The sequence below is a fragment of the Carettochelys insculpta genome, chromosome 3 (assembly GCF_033958435.1).
Source record: "Carettochelys insculpta isolate YL-2023 chromosome 3, ASM3395843v1, whole genome shotgun sequence".
NCBI classification, from domain to species: Eukaryota; Metazoa; Chordata; order Testudines; family Carettochelyidae; genus Carettochelys; species Carettochelys insculpta.
The window spans coordinates 58,537,573-58,552,083 of NC_134139.1; the positions used below are offsets into that span (position 1 = coordinate 58,537,573).

The following is a 14,511-nucleotide window of genomic DNA, read 5'->3' on the forward strand; positions in this document are numbered from 1 at the left end:
TAATGATTAAAATTGTCAATTTAAATCAACCCTTCCTGTCATAAATAATTTTGTTTCTTCAAGTTTATCACGTGCACGAACTCAGGAAATTTCAAGTACCTGAAAAATTGGAAGCGTCTATAAAGTTAATACATAAAGAAGAGTGACACAAAATGCTTAGTTTCATAAAGGACCAACTTCTAATTAATAATAACACAAACTAATAGATTCACTTGTCAAATTTCAACATACATTGCATTCTCAAAGAATAAGTGCTGCAGTTTTAGGGCTGAGATGATGTATCTTCACATATATTAACTGGTTTAAATCCCTGCTTTGATTTCTGTTTTGCACTTAATCACATACAGAATCTGACCCCTTTTTGTTTTGTTTAATGGTTTCTAGGCCGAAGTATTTCACAGAAAACATCTGCAAAACCTGAAAAATAGAATTGCTGAGTAGTTTTATTTGAAAAGACAAGTAGGATTTTAATATTTTGTGCAACTGTTGTCCAGTCATGCTGTTCAGCAGTATTTTGGAATTAAAAAATGTTTGAAGAGTAACTCAGTAAATCCAAATCAATGAAGTAACTTTAAGATTTTTAACCACAGGTATTGCAGATTCTTGATCTGTATGCTCAGGTGTATGAGGAACTCCTGGCAATACCTGTTGTGAAAGGTAGAAAGACTGAAAAAGAGAAGTTTGCGGGCGGAGACTATACAACCACTGTGGAGGCATTTGTATCTGCCAGTGGAAGAGCTATCCAGGTATAGGCATACATTTTTTACTATTTTTGAAAGAAAGGAATGTTGCTGTAAACTTCTATTAAACCAGAGACTTGTATGTTCTTGTGTTTCAGGGAGCAACATCGCATCATCTGGGGCAGAATTTTTCAAAAATGTTTGAGATTGTGTTTGAAGATCCCAAGATACCAGGAGAAAAACAGTTCGCCTATCAAAACTCTTGGGGCCTTTCAACTCGGACCATTGGTGTGATGACATTGATCCATGGAGATAATATGGGCTTGGTCCTACCACCTCGGGTAGCTTGTGTTCAGGTGTGTAGAGACAACTCCTATAATTAGTTCAGATGGCATAACTTTACTACTATCAAATTACCACTTTTCTTCTTTTTGGCTGTGGTTACGCTAGCAAGTTTTGCCAACAAAACTCGTCAAGCACGCATACACAAAATGGGACTTGTCGACAGTGCCACAGCACTTTTGTCAGCAGCATTCTGCCTCAAAGTTTTGAGGCATAACGTTGCTGTAGACTCTGTTGACAAAAAAAGCTGTGTGAACGCTCTGTGAGGGGCTTCTCTTGACAAATGGGCATCCATAACAATGGACAGCCCTGTTTGCTGTGCTTCCAGATGCCTGTTTTGTCGAGAAACTATCTGGGCAGTCTGGCCGCTCTGTCGACAGAGTGGAGCACTCTCCTAACTGGCCTTTGTGTGTGGCTGCACTCTGTCAACAGAAGTTTTATTAGGAAATCTCTTCCGACAGTGACTTCTGTTGACAGAGCACTGTAGTGTCACCATAGCCTCCCTGTCTTGCACTGGGATAAATCTGTATTTCCTACTGGGTGCCTAATGAAAAGAACTCTCTTTAACACATGAGTATTGAAAATAATACTTACTTATAGAGCATTTTGTATGTAGTCAGTAAGAGAGATCAAGTTGATTTTCAAGTTATGTTACTTGTGACAAACTAGCTGTATCTTCTAAATTTCCTATCCACCCAAAATTAGATTTGTAATACTTGGCAAAAATTTTCTTAAATGGGGTTTTGAAAGACTGTAACTGGATTTAGCATCACAACACTGTTTCCTTAAGCCTTCCACATCCTTGAACTCAGCACTTCAAAGTTTGTCTTTTGGCATTTTTTGCTATGGTACACTACAACAACTTGGAAGATTTTTTCCATTACTGTGTGTATTTTTTTTCTTTTTACTTGCATCGCATCGCATCACATCACATCACAGGTTGTAATTATTCCTTGTGGTATCACAACTACCCTTTCTGAAGAGGACAAAGAGGCACTGATGAAGAAATGTAATGAATATCTTAAAAGGCTGCTCCGTGTCAATGTCCGTGTGCGTGCCGACTTAAGAGACAACTATTCACCTGGTTGGAAGTTCAATCACTGGGAGCTTAAGGTAAATAACTTTCCAGTACATCTTAATGTATGTTCTCATGGGCTATTTTGTATTTTCTGCAGGCAAATATTTTCTAACCATAGTCTAGTGAAAAATGGTGACTTGTTGAAACGGCATGCATTACTGCAGCTGTGACTTGTTTTTATGAGGAAAAAGGCAGTTCTGAGACAGCAGAGTCTCACCCAGAAAAAATGACTCTCTTGGACAAAAGGTGTCTTGGAACTTCGTAATTTTTACTCTCTACACACAGAGAATGATTAATAAGTAATGTTAAGTGAGAAAGGTACATGTTCTGTGTCAATTAAAAAGAATATCTTTTGCGAAGCACATCTGTTGTGAGTGGAGCACACTGCACTCCTGAGGAAATTCTGCACAAAAAAAAAAATCTGCACACAATATTCTACCAATTTGATTTATAAAAATAACATTAATAATCATGCCAGTTGAAATTATTTTGATACCTGTTGACAGATATTTTGAAATAAATTATGTCCATAATAATACAGACATACAAAAAAATTTCCTCAGGAGTACCACTAAGTAGAGAACCTTTTCGTTTATCAGAAAAGCAACTACTTCATCACTGAAATACTATGACTGACAGTAGCTTCCCTCCTCCTTTCACAGGCAGAGAAACTGGATATAAAACAAACTATTTGGAAAACAAAGAGAATAAAACAGATCAAGTAGCTAGAATGGGATTAAATTGTATATTACATCATATAGAATGTGATAAATTACAGCAAGACAAAATAGGGCTCTTGGCATCAGAGTTGGAAGTTTGTGTAAATGTTCAAATGCCAAACTTCAATTATAAGATGAAGTAGCTAGCTCCTGCTCAGGCCAAAGGGACTTGAAAAAAATCTCCCATGGCAGGTAGAGTGAAAAATGTTGTACTGTATGCTAAAGCTCTCTTTCAGAGTAGTTTATTAAAGTTAATAGATTAAAGTTTTAATTAACAGAATAAACATGCTGATGTGCTTAAAAATCTGACTTTTCTGAAGGGTTTATGTAAATGAACCAAAAATGTTATGACAAATTCCAATCTAAAATTTTGACTTGAGAGCCATTTTAAGAAGTAGGAGATGGAGCACCAACATTCAATGATGCTACTAGTGTGGAATCCATTTTCCCCTCCTCTTACAGTTGCAGTAATGGAACAAGACTCAAAAATAGAATAATTTGTGTCTGGCTTTTTTTTCCTCCCAAAATTGAGGGGAATTTGTGCTGCCTTGAGCCTGGTGTGGAATGGGCAGGCACTGCATGAGCTTTCGCACACAACTTTATTTATAGACGTCCTTTGATTTCTACAAAACTCGTTCCATTCCATTCCATTCTGACACCTCTTAAACAGAGATTTGCTATTTATAGCAACTTGTGTGGTGGTTGTCTCTCATGCTTTTTGTTTGCAAAGTATGGTAGAATTTCAGCCATGGTTTTCAGAGAAGCCAGCCAAGTGCATTAACTTGCTATCCTTTCATTAAGTGAGACGCTCCATCTGATCTGATTGCTTTCATGCCTCTTTATTAATGAGGTGGAGCCCTGTGCATCAGTCTGTGTGTACAGCTATACTTAAAATTTACATCATCCCAGCTGCATTGCATCACGTGAAGGTATCCTAAGCCAATAGGAGAGAGCTGTCCATTTGGCTTAACTCCATGACCACAAGAGGCAGTAGCTACGTCTGTGGGAGAAGCTCTCCTACTGACCTAATGCTGTCTACAAATTAAGTTTTGTATAATTACGTCACTCAGAAGTACAGATTTTTTTCAACCCTGATCAATGTAGTAATATGGTAGTAAGTAGTGTAGACCAAGCCTGAGAACAAAGAGCTGGCCATTGAGTATTCTCCCCACAATCTCAGATTGCAGTGATGACCTTTTATAAATATTAAACAAGTAGTATTGTTAAAAGTTTATATGATGTCAGCTGTTGATAGAATAAAAATAAAGATACTGAAATTCTAAGCCAGATGTAAACATTACCTTCTTAAAAATAGGCCACCGTGTAGCCTTGAGGAGAAGACGTGGTGTTTGATCTACAGACTAGGTTTCACTAAGATCTAGAGATTCCAATGTGAGTAGCAGCTGGACAGCAGTGTTTTAAAAATGGTCAGGATCTAGACTTCTGGAATTTCAGCTACTAATTGGATTTCCAATGGGAACAAGAACCTGCAACTAGCCTATACTAAATGGAAGGACATGTATGGTGTGTTTCTATAATAAAATATCCAACTAGTGGAAGATGGAATTAGTAATGCACCAAACTCCAAATTCTAGCAGTAACAAGTAGACCTGTAAACTCACATAGGGGAACAAACAGTTGGGGATCTGCCTGTATGTCTGAGAGTAATCACATGAGTCTTTGTCATCAGATTTAAGAAGTAACAGAAACATTGCATAATGAAATTAACTTCTTTTAGGCTTCACATGTTCTAGCAATTAGTGGCACCGTTTCAGGTACCTCTTAAAAAAAGTGCACTGCTTGTGCTAATGCAGTTTAGACATGCTTTGCTAGGCAAAATTAGAATAGAATCATTTATCGAAGAGTTACATTATGTATAAATTATTAAAATTATATGTTTAATTGTAATTTAATTGCATGCCAATATGTAACAAACATTTAGGTCAACAGCCACTTGAAAAATAGTCATTAGGAGCAGTGTGCTGAACACACAAGTATACACAAATATTTTAAGTCCTGGAGACATACAAAAGATTGAGAGCTTTTCCATAGAACTCTGCATAGGTAGTCATCTTTTATTCACATATGTAGTGTCATTTGGGAAGGAAGCAAACACTATCACAGGAGGATAAAATTGGCATAATACAAGTTAATAAACACTTTGCAGTTGTATTTTGGTAAGGTAAAACTGAGAATGTGGCTTTAGGCTTGCCCCAAAGCAAGAATTTTTCAAGTATGAAGACAGCAAAATAGTTGTCTTTATTCTATGATTGTGTGAGTGAGGCAAAGGGAAATAAAAATAATACATAGCATGAATCCATATGGAGAAAAACATCTTATTAGATGAAACTATATAAAGTTGAGAATAACTGACTTGTTCTGCTGTTTTCACTCCTTATGTATTGCATTATTTTTGCTTGTAGGGTGTTCCCATTAGGCTTGAAGTGGGACCACGAGATATGAAGAACTGTCAGTTTGTAGCTGTCAGAAGAGACACAGGCGAGAAGTTGACATTTGCTGAACATGAGGCAGAGGATAAACTCAGACACGTTTTGGAGGAGATCCATGCTAACCTTTATAACAGGTTAGTCTAAAAGGAATCATGGCATCTGTTACTGGAATTTTATTTTAACGAGGCGTTAGTGTTTGATAATTTTGCCTCCTTATTGCCTGCAGTTTTATTTTCTGGTGAGGTGCTTCTTTTGTCAAAATTTCTGAAGTGCCTTCCAAATTACAACAGCATCAGCAGCGCAGCAGCAATTTCTCTGAAATTCAAGGCTATGACTGACCAGTTTCAGTATACTGAGCATATCCTCTACATTCCTGTTTAATCCAATGTTAGATAGTTTGGATGAGATGCATCCATCTATTTAACACTTACAGTAACCAACCTATTAAACAGTGACCATTTATTGTAGCTTTCACTGCCATTTCTGTTAAATATTCAGTTGTGTGGGCATTTCCTGATATACTTCTTTCTGAAAGATGATAGGCAACCCCATCTTCTTTTGTGTCACAGGCAAATATTACTAGATCATTGTGTACACTGATCCAGCCATCGAGGCTTAAACTGGCAGATTTCCCCTCAGTATTTCTTGCACACTGTTCAACTTCCTTCTCATACATTGTATCTGGCAATCTTCCATCAATGTAAGCTCTGCCAGGCAGCGTGCAGCCTGGTCATAAGGACTCAACCATGTCAATGAATGTGTTTTGTTGTTAACAATGTGAAAAGGAGAATTTGTGGTATAAATGAGCTGAGCAATCTTTTCATCTATGGTGTCTTGTTGGTATTTGCTTGTCCTTACAACAAACCCATCCATGGTGGTGGTTTTCACTGGATGAGTGAAATTTTTTGCTTGCTACTGATACTTTGTTGTCTGAAGTAATGTTTACTTGCAACATTGTTGCTAAAAGTATCAGTGGATGACTGAAGTTGTTGAAGATAGTCTAGGTCTCTTACATTTAAATGGCATCGTGAAACAAAATTCAAGTGTGTTTTTTTTTTTTTTTGAATAGTCATTCTCAATTCTTCTTACTGTTGTTCAGTTAATCATTTACATTTTTTTCAGAAAAGATGCAAATCCGATTCCAACTTACCAAAAAAGCTAAGACCGACTGCACTAAGGCTTATGTCTACCCAGCAGCGTTATGCCTGTTGTTTTAAATAGTGGAGGAATAAGGGGTTTTCCGGAAGGGGGGGGGGGTTCTTCCAAGGGAACCCTGTCTACACAACAAGATCACGTGAGAGTACGCAAATGAGGCACGAGATATGTAAATATGTGCCTCATTTGAATTTTCGCTCTTGCTCATTAGCATGACACTTCTGGAAGGTGGTGTAGTGTAGACATAGTCTTAGAGTGCACTTAATTTTGGAGTAAGCCCCATGGAACTTACCGTCAGTTCTGTTTTTAAGCAAACAAGTATAGGATGGAGTTCCTTAGGGAACACTGAATTATGCTGAAGTAAAACAAGGACTAGACTTAGCACCGTTATGATCTGTGACAATGCTCCCCCAAAATAAGGGGCACGTATTATGCAATCTAAAATAAGAAAATGACACTCAGTGGTAACTTGCATCTGTAGCTTTCTTGTACTGTCACTTTCTGCACTGCATACTTGGATGATGGATGCTAAACCTAGTTAACTAACTGAACAACCCATAAGGATTAGCTAGTGAAACTCTCCCCCACCCCACCACCAGCAACATCCAACATAGCAAACAGTTTGGGAATGATGATGCATTGCATAGTGAATTATTTAATAATGAGTTGATCCACGTTATTCTTCAGACATACTCAGATCTTCATCCATCTAATTTTCTCTTAATGTAATTTTCTCTCAATAAGCAGTTTTCCTTGTGATGTTTCATTCTTATGACTAGGCTCTGCATTTCCTTCTTGCACTTCTTGTGGGAGGTGATGAGAGTCTGCACTAGTGAAAAGGTTGGGAACCACTAGTTTAGACAGTACGTAGTCCTGCCATGAGTGCAAGGGATTGGACTGATGACCTCTTGAGGGCCCTTCCAGTCCCGATTCCGTGGTGTGCTTCCCTACCTGTTCTTCACTAGTATTTTGTTCTTTCCACTGCTCTTGCTGTACTCAGAGATGGTAATCTCAGTCCTGTTACAATCCAAGTCATAGTGCCATCTCCCAACCCATCTGGGCACGTCAAATAGTGTGATGGGATTACAAGAATCTGTAAAGAAATATTCCTTTAATTCATCAGAATTTTTTGGAAGAACTAAAGCTGTAGACTATAATTAAAAAGATTCTACTATCTCTGTGCTTCCTCTCTTGCAGTTTGGTGTTCTGTGACACTTCATAGTTGGTTCTGTTGATAAGTTCATTTAGAAGATGAATACTCATGTCTAAGTAAATTTCTTTTGTTGTCCTAGAGCTTTTGAGGACCTAAAAAATCGTATGGTGGTGGCCAATACAATGGAAGACTTTCAAAAAGAACTGGAATCTGGAAAGGTAGGGAGACACTGAATATACTATAGTCTGACTGACTGTCTTTCAACATTAAAACATTTTCCTGTTCATTACAGGCCCACTAAATGTCAGATGTTTTCAAAGCCTAAATAAGTGCATTATTGCTTGAAAGGATACTTAGTGCTTTAATCAAACTTGTTTGCACAGGGGAAACTTTCATTGTAGAGGATGGCAACAAATGAACTTTGTCAAGTATTAGAGGAATTGATGTAATCTCCTATACTAACGCACAGTTTTGATAACATTTTCCTACACTATTAGTCTTCAAAATATTATGTTCAGATGTTAGATGACAAGGCCACTGAGGCCTACTTTACATACCTGTTGTCAAACTGCATGATTTACTTAAAATGAGTGTACTACTTTTTCAGCAGAAAGTGACCAGAGCAAATACTAATGCAAATATATTTTATTCACATTAAGATAAGATGCTATAATTATTCTGTATAAAGAGTTCAAAAATGCAGACATAACTGCATCCTAAGTAAGAGGCCAAAGTACACACTACTTGTGTCAAAGAAAACAGGCTTTTCTAACTTCTATAGAAGCCATTGAGTGCTGGACATCAAGAAGTTAAGCCTATACTACCAGGGCACAAATTTCAAATTTGTATATCAAACATATAGGCTGTATCTACACTAAGAACTAACTTCAAAGTTAGGCACTACTTTGAAGTAGGCAGCAGAGAGTCTGCACACGTTTTTCCTCTGAAGTCCTTACCCCAGTCCCAGGAATGGAGTAGTACCCTACTTCGAAGTTATTTTTGTAGTGTAGACACAGCCATAAAGTAGTTGCAGTTTATGATATGGAAAATAAACAGTGTAGTGAACATATTTGATTTGCAAAGGTAAACACTCTACCTCTGAAGTGCTCAGGCTGTTACAATCTGTTTACCTGGACCTGAAGAATGAAAGTTTGCAGCATTTCATTGTGTGTGTGCGCACGTGTGTGGGGGCAGGGTGGGGAAGAAATCAATGTTTTTATGTGCGTTTGTGTAGTAAATTTTTGTGGAAACCTTATTAAAATCTCACAGCAAGGTTTTGTTTATATTGCACTGACCATACAAGAAAATTTCCCAAGCTAATTTCCCAGGTCCCATGCCTTCCTGTATTAAATTTATTTTAATCCCCTAAAATCATAAGCTCTTTGAGATGTGGACTTGTTTGCTTCTGTGCCTTAATAAATAATAATTATATGCAAAGTTTAATGAAAGCTGCATGAATAATATGCAACAGGACTTAAAGAAAAGCCAAGCCAGAAAGAGTAATTCATTTGAACCTCCTTAATCTGCATTTCTTTAATCTGCAAACACCCATGGTCTGGAGCCCTGCATGACTACCAGGCCATAATGATTAAAAAAAAGTTTAAATACAAACTACAGTGCAACAAATAGTGTGTGTGTTTGTACACACTCCCCTAACTAGTATAAATTTAACTTGTAAACATAAGAAAAAGCAGAACATTGTACTTTACTGTACCATTAGTGGTTTTCTGTTTAATTATGTATAATAAAAATAAAGTAACAGTTTAAATACCATAAAATAGATCCTTAATTTACTGTATTATATACATGTATAGTGTTCTATAATTGGTTTGAGTACAAAAGCTTTAGTTATAGACTTTGTTTACCCTTTATTATGGCGAACACAGACCCAGATAATGAAAGCTAATAATATTTTATATTAAAGGCATGTTCCTGGTTCCACCGAAGTCAAAATGAGAATTTTGTCCAAAGAAGAAAAAGTTTCTTATAGTGTAATATAGTAACAAAAATTGTGTTTAGGCTTCTGGTTCAGGAAAACAAAATAACAGGAGTATGTGGAGCAAATGTGCACTTAGAACTTTTTGATTATTTTCGCAACTGTCACTTTCACCTGAGTCTTTGTCTCAGTTTCCCAAAATCTTTTAAAAATTTGTTTTTCCTGGCTTTACAGTATAACACTTCCTAACTTCTATTATTAAATTACATGAAGTGAAGCAATTCAGTGAAACATCCCTAGAAAACTTAGAACAGTGACTCTTCTGAACAGAAATTTGCTGTCCTTTTAAGCTTAAAAGAACCAAACAATTTAATTGGATTGAAGTACTTGAAAATTACTTAACAGTATGTTTACTGTAACTTGTACTTCCCCAGTGTCTCATATCTGATGTTCTTTCTTACTACTCATGTGGGAAGAAAATATGCTGGTGACAGTTCCTTTACCTTAATGAAAATATTAAAATAATCCTATCATAACGTTCCTCAGAAAATACAAATGTATAGTACTGACCTTAAAATTACTATGGAAAATGTCATTGGAAAGCATTTCTGAAAAGTATGTAAATAGATGTCACTCAGTAATCCAATAGAGATATGGAAATTGAGATTTTTTTCCTTTAAATAAACAACTAGCACAGGGAAGTGTGTGTGTGGTTTTTTTGTTTTTTTTTTTAACCCCTTTTCATAAAATCTGGGGTGATGTTATTTTTACATCTGTTGTGAGTTTACATTAAGTTTCTACTGAATTTCACCATGAAGGGACAACTGCCATTGTGTATTTTCAGGATTAAAAACCAATAAAAAGCCTTTTGAGTTCTGGTAATTTTACTGTTAAGTGTGGTGATCACTAAGCTGAATCTCTCCTGTTTAGAATGGGGTAGGTAGATGAAGTAGATGGCCTCTTCAGAGCCTTTGTAGCCCTACATTTCTATGATTCTGGGAGCTAACTTTGTAAACTGAGCTTTCAGTCTGCAGGTAAACTATTCTACTATACCAAAAGAGGAAGTCAGACTTTCAGAAGAACTTTCCGCCTACTAGCTCTCTCTTAGTCATGATTATATATCCAGATTTTGCTCATCATTCAACTGTTCCCACTGAACTCTTCTGAAAATCTGATTCCTGTTGCCGTGTGCTGAATATTGTCAGAAACGTGGTCTTTAATGTCAAGTAATAGAATGTCTGTTTGCTTTCACGGCCTAAAATCTGCATTTATTTTATTTTTTTTTATTTTATTTTATTTTAGATTGTGCAGATTCCTTTCTGTGGGGAAATGGAGTGTGAAGACTGGATCAAGAAAACTACTGCCAGGTAAATGATGTAATTGTTTGAACTGAAGAGCCATCACCAGACTTCTAAGTTAAATATATCTGAGTGTCAAACAGTATGAAAGTGATGTTTCTTTAGAGCAGTGGTACCAGGTCTCATTGGTTTCAGGAGCCAAATTAGTGATCAACATTCCTCAAAAGAGCCACAGAAATGTGAATGCATAGTTTCATTTACTATATTACTAAATATAAACAGTATGGCCTGGAATATATTTAGTGTTTATTCACACAGCAAAATGGCTGACCAAGTATTGTTTTATCAACTGCAATTAGTTAAAATGAAGAGTGGCTATACTGGGCTAGGTAGAATGTCCATCTTGGCCCCAGTGTCCTATCCTCTGACAATAGCCATTGCCAAGTGCTTTAGAGGAAGTAAACAGAACAGGTAATCATCACTGATCCATCCCCTCTTGCCTATTCCCAGCTTCTGGCAAACAGGCTAGAGACAGCCTGGTTAATAACATAGTAGAAGAATCTCTGTTGATATTATGTGCTGTAAAGAGCCATTTGTAGCTTTCAAGCCTTAGTCTGAGTATCGCTTTTTTAGAGAGACCCTCTCTATAGGATTATCATTTTTGGGTTTGGTCTTGTAAGTACAAAACAAGGGAGTAGTCCTTTAGCCTCACAGCTTTTAGCCCAGTGAAGTACTCATTGTGTTTGATTTCCTTCTTTCTTTTTCTTTTCTCTTTGTAAATCCTATGGGATTTAAGAATATTTAATTTTGTTTTCTATTTCAGGGATCAAGATCTTGAGCCTGGTGCCCCCTCCATGGGAGCAAAAAGTCTCTGCATCCCCTTCAAGCCTCTCTGCGAGCTGCAATATGGAGCAAAGTGTGTCTGCAGCAAGAACCCTGCCAAGTTCTACACCCTCTTTGGTCGTAGTTACTAAGTTACTAGCAAAAATATATTGTTCCTTATCTCTGAATTCAACTTTTTGTAATAAGACTGAAATCTCCCCAAATCTTATTAGTTTTGTGACTTTTTAAATAATTCAAAAAACAAAGCCATAAGAAAGTAATATGGAAGAAAAAACCCATTGTCAGTCTTAAACTAGCAGTAATGCACAGACTTTTCAGTAAACATCTCTAATAATAAATACATATTGTGAGCTATGACATGGTTCTGACTTTATATTTTGTGGTGGTTAATGGTAAGATTTTGGTTTTCTTTGCTTAGTTTTTCTTTTTGATTGCTGGAGGGGAGCGTGAGTGTGTGCTCTTTTATATAAAAAGATGCAGATTTTTGAGGCAAAACCTGAAGGCTACGTCTATGCTACAGAGATCTTTCGAAAGAAGTCCTTCCAGAGGATCTCCTCCAAAAAAACCTTCTTTTGAAAGAGTGCGTCCACGCAAAAAAGGGGATCAAAAGAATGATCTGCTCTTTTGAAAGAGACCATCCACATATCCCCCACGCTTTCGAAAGTTCGGGCCAGGGATTGAAAAATCAGGCCCCATGAGGACTGCCCTTTCTAAAAGAAGGGCCCGCTGAGTGTCTACACACGTTTTCTGTAAAAAGAAGCTTTTGAAAGGGGGCGCACTTTCTGAAATGGGAGTGGAAGAGTACTTTTGAAAAGAATGCTGTGTTCTTTCAGTTTAATTTCAAAAGAGCACTTTTTGTGTGGAGACACTCCACTGGGTATTTCAAACGAGTCCCTTCTTTCGAAAAATATTTCGAAAGAACTTGCTAGTGTAGATGCAACCAAAATGTTCTGGATGTAACTGAACCAAGGTAAACTGGTTCTGCACCTTATTGAGTTAAAAATACAAATAATTTTAAAGTGGTATGGTTTACTTATAGGGGAAGGACTTGGACATAGGAATTCTAAACAATGATTTAAACAAGACATTTAATTTCTGTTCTGCAGTCTCTAAGCTGTAGATTTTTACTTCTGTCCCATTGGTATTGCAAGGGTTAATGAAAGTTAACCCTCGTAAGTGCTTTGAAAATTCAATGGTCTTGTGAGCATTGAATGTTTTGTTAATATTTTGGCAAGTTCTTTTATAAAGTACTTTTTGCCTTCATTCTTCTATCCAAAATATAGTCCTTTGAATGAAGCAGAGAGGAAGTAAAATGGGTTAGAAAACTCTGCAGGTGAGTCTCGGTGAAGGGGGCGAAGTCTCGGTATGTTGCTGTGGGGATTATGAAAGTCCCATTTTGGCTGAAGTTCAGTTGTTTGCTGTAAGGAGTGGGAAGAGCCAGCAAAGATGCTCGGCTCTGACAGACTTCTGCGTGAAAATCCACTTGGCATCTACCACCTCTCGCTCCAGTTTTCCTGGACTGTAGGGCTCTGATGCCTCAGATGGAAAGGGGAATTAGCCAATGGCAAAGTGGCTCACAACAACCAGGGTGCAGAAGGTAGCTAGGCGTGCAGTTCAGATGGCACAGCCTAAGTGGGCTTGTCCATTGCATGACTGTGGATCTTTGGTTTCCAAACCCAACATTCTGCAGGAAGAATCAGACTCAACAAACTTAATCTTTGAGTTTTTATCCTCCCACAGGCTTGACTCTTGCATGTCTCCTGCGTTCCAAATTGACTGAGGTTATTTCACATGAATAAAAATGTGAACTCTGGCAATCTTCAATGCAAAGCACACTTAACGATTTATCCCCAAACTTGTATAGCCTCTCAGCCTTTCAAAAGGTAGTGTAATGCTGCTTTCACAGCCTACAGACCCATGATTTAGTCTCGTTCTAGTAAGGAGGCTTAAGTACAACAGTTTTTTTTATAGGAGACAAACCATGGTTTTTTCACTGTATTATTGAACCTTATAGAAGCACGTGTATGAAAAAAGCAGTAAGTGGTACATATTTCAAACAGTGGCAAAATTTTTCTTTTGATTACAACGGACATTTTCCCAGCTCAAGAGAAAATTTGTGCTGATAAAACTTTGAAATCACGACCTATGGCAGAAGTATAGCAATCAGATGGTGATGACTTGGATGATTTGTGCTGCTTCACACACTAGTGGGTTATAGGGGTACTGTTTGTATTTAAAGTTAAAAGTGGATTGGTTTGACATGCATATACCAGAAGTAGTCATCGAGGGAACTGAGTAATTAGAATGTCAGATAAAATCAGTCGTTCATCTAGTGTCATATTTGTCTTACAGGGGTGGGTGGGTGTGTGTGTAAAAGAGGGAAAGAAAGAGAACTTGGACAGTTGTAATCTCCTCAGAACCAAGCTTCTTCATAATCCCAGTTGGTCAGTGATTGCTTTATGCCTTGAAGTGTTTGTATCTGTCCCATTTCTAGAATCCCTCCTCCTCTATGTAAAACAAACAAAAAGCTCTATTTGACATAACTGTGGATGTTCTGTGTCAAATGAATTGTTTTGAAAGTAGCATTTGATTTTGCCATATGCCACAATCGATAGCTGTGTTGTCCTTGCAGGAATCTACCCAGTAAGATATTGTATTACTGTAGTGCCCAGAGGCTACACTTAGAATTGGAAGGTCCCTGCTGTTATGCATATGAGAACATGGTGCCTGTCACATTATAAAGGTCTAATTATATTTGTTCTAGAACTTGCTTTTCATTATGATACTGGACTCAAACTAACATATGGAAGTGGGGTCTTAGATCAAATGTAAAATACTGTTTTATATCTGTTAATGG

General features: G+C 37.2%; 1 protein-coding gene across 3 annotated transcripts in view; it reads left to right on the forward strand.

Annotated features, from left to right (window-relative positions):
- EPRS1 (glutamyl-prolyl-tRNA synthetase 1) overlaps positions 1-12,011 on the forward strand; it is a 65,050-nt gene extending 53,039 nt beyond the window's left edge. For all 3 annotated transcript variants that reach the window (XM_074989942.1, XM_074989944.1, XM_074989943.1), the window contains 7 exons: positions 591-746; positions 839-1,036; positions 1,962-2,135; positions 5,243-5,403; positions 7,717-7,795; positions 10,816-10,880; positions 11,635-12,011. In XM_074989942.1, the coding sequence (XP_074846043.1) occupies positions 591-746; positions 839-1,036; positions 1,962-2,135; positions 5,243-5,403; positions 7,717-7,795; positions 10,816-10,880; positions 11,635-11,785 (984 nt within the window). In that variant the 3' untranslated portion in view covers positions 11,786-12,011. The remainder of the gene's footprint in view (positions 1-590; positions 747-838; positions 1,037-1,961; positions 2,136-5,242; positions 5,404-7,716; positions 7,796-10,815; positions 10,881-11,634) is intronic.
- Positions 12,012-14,511: the final 2,500 nt, after the last annotated feature.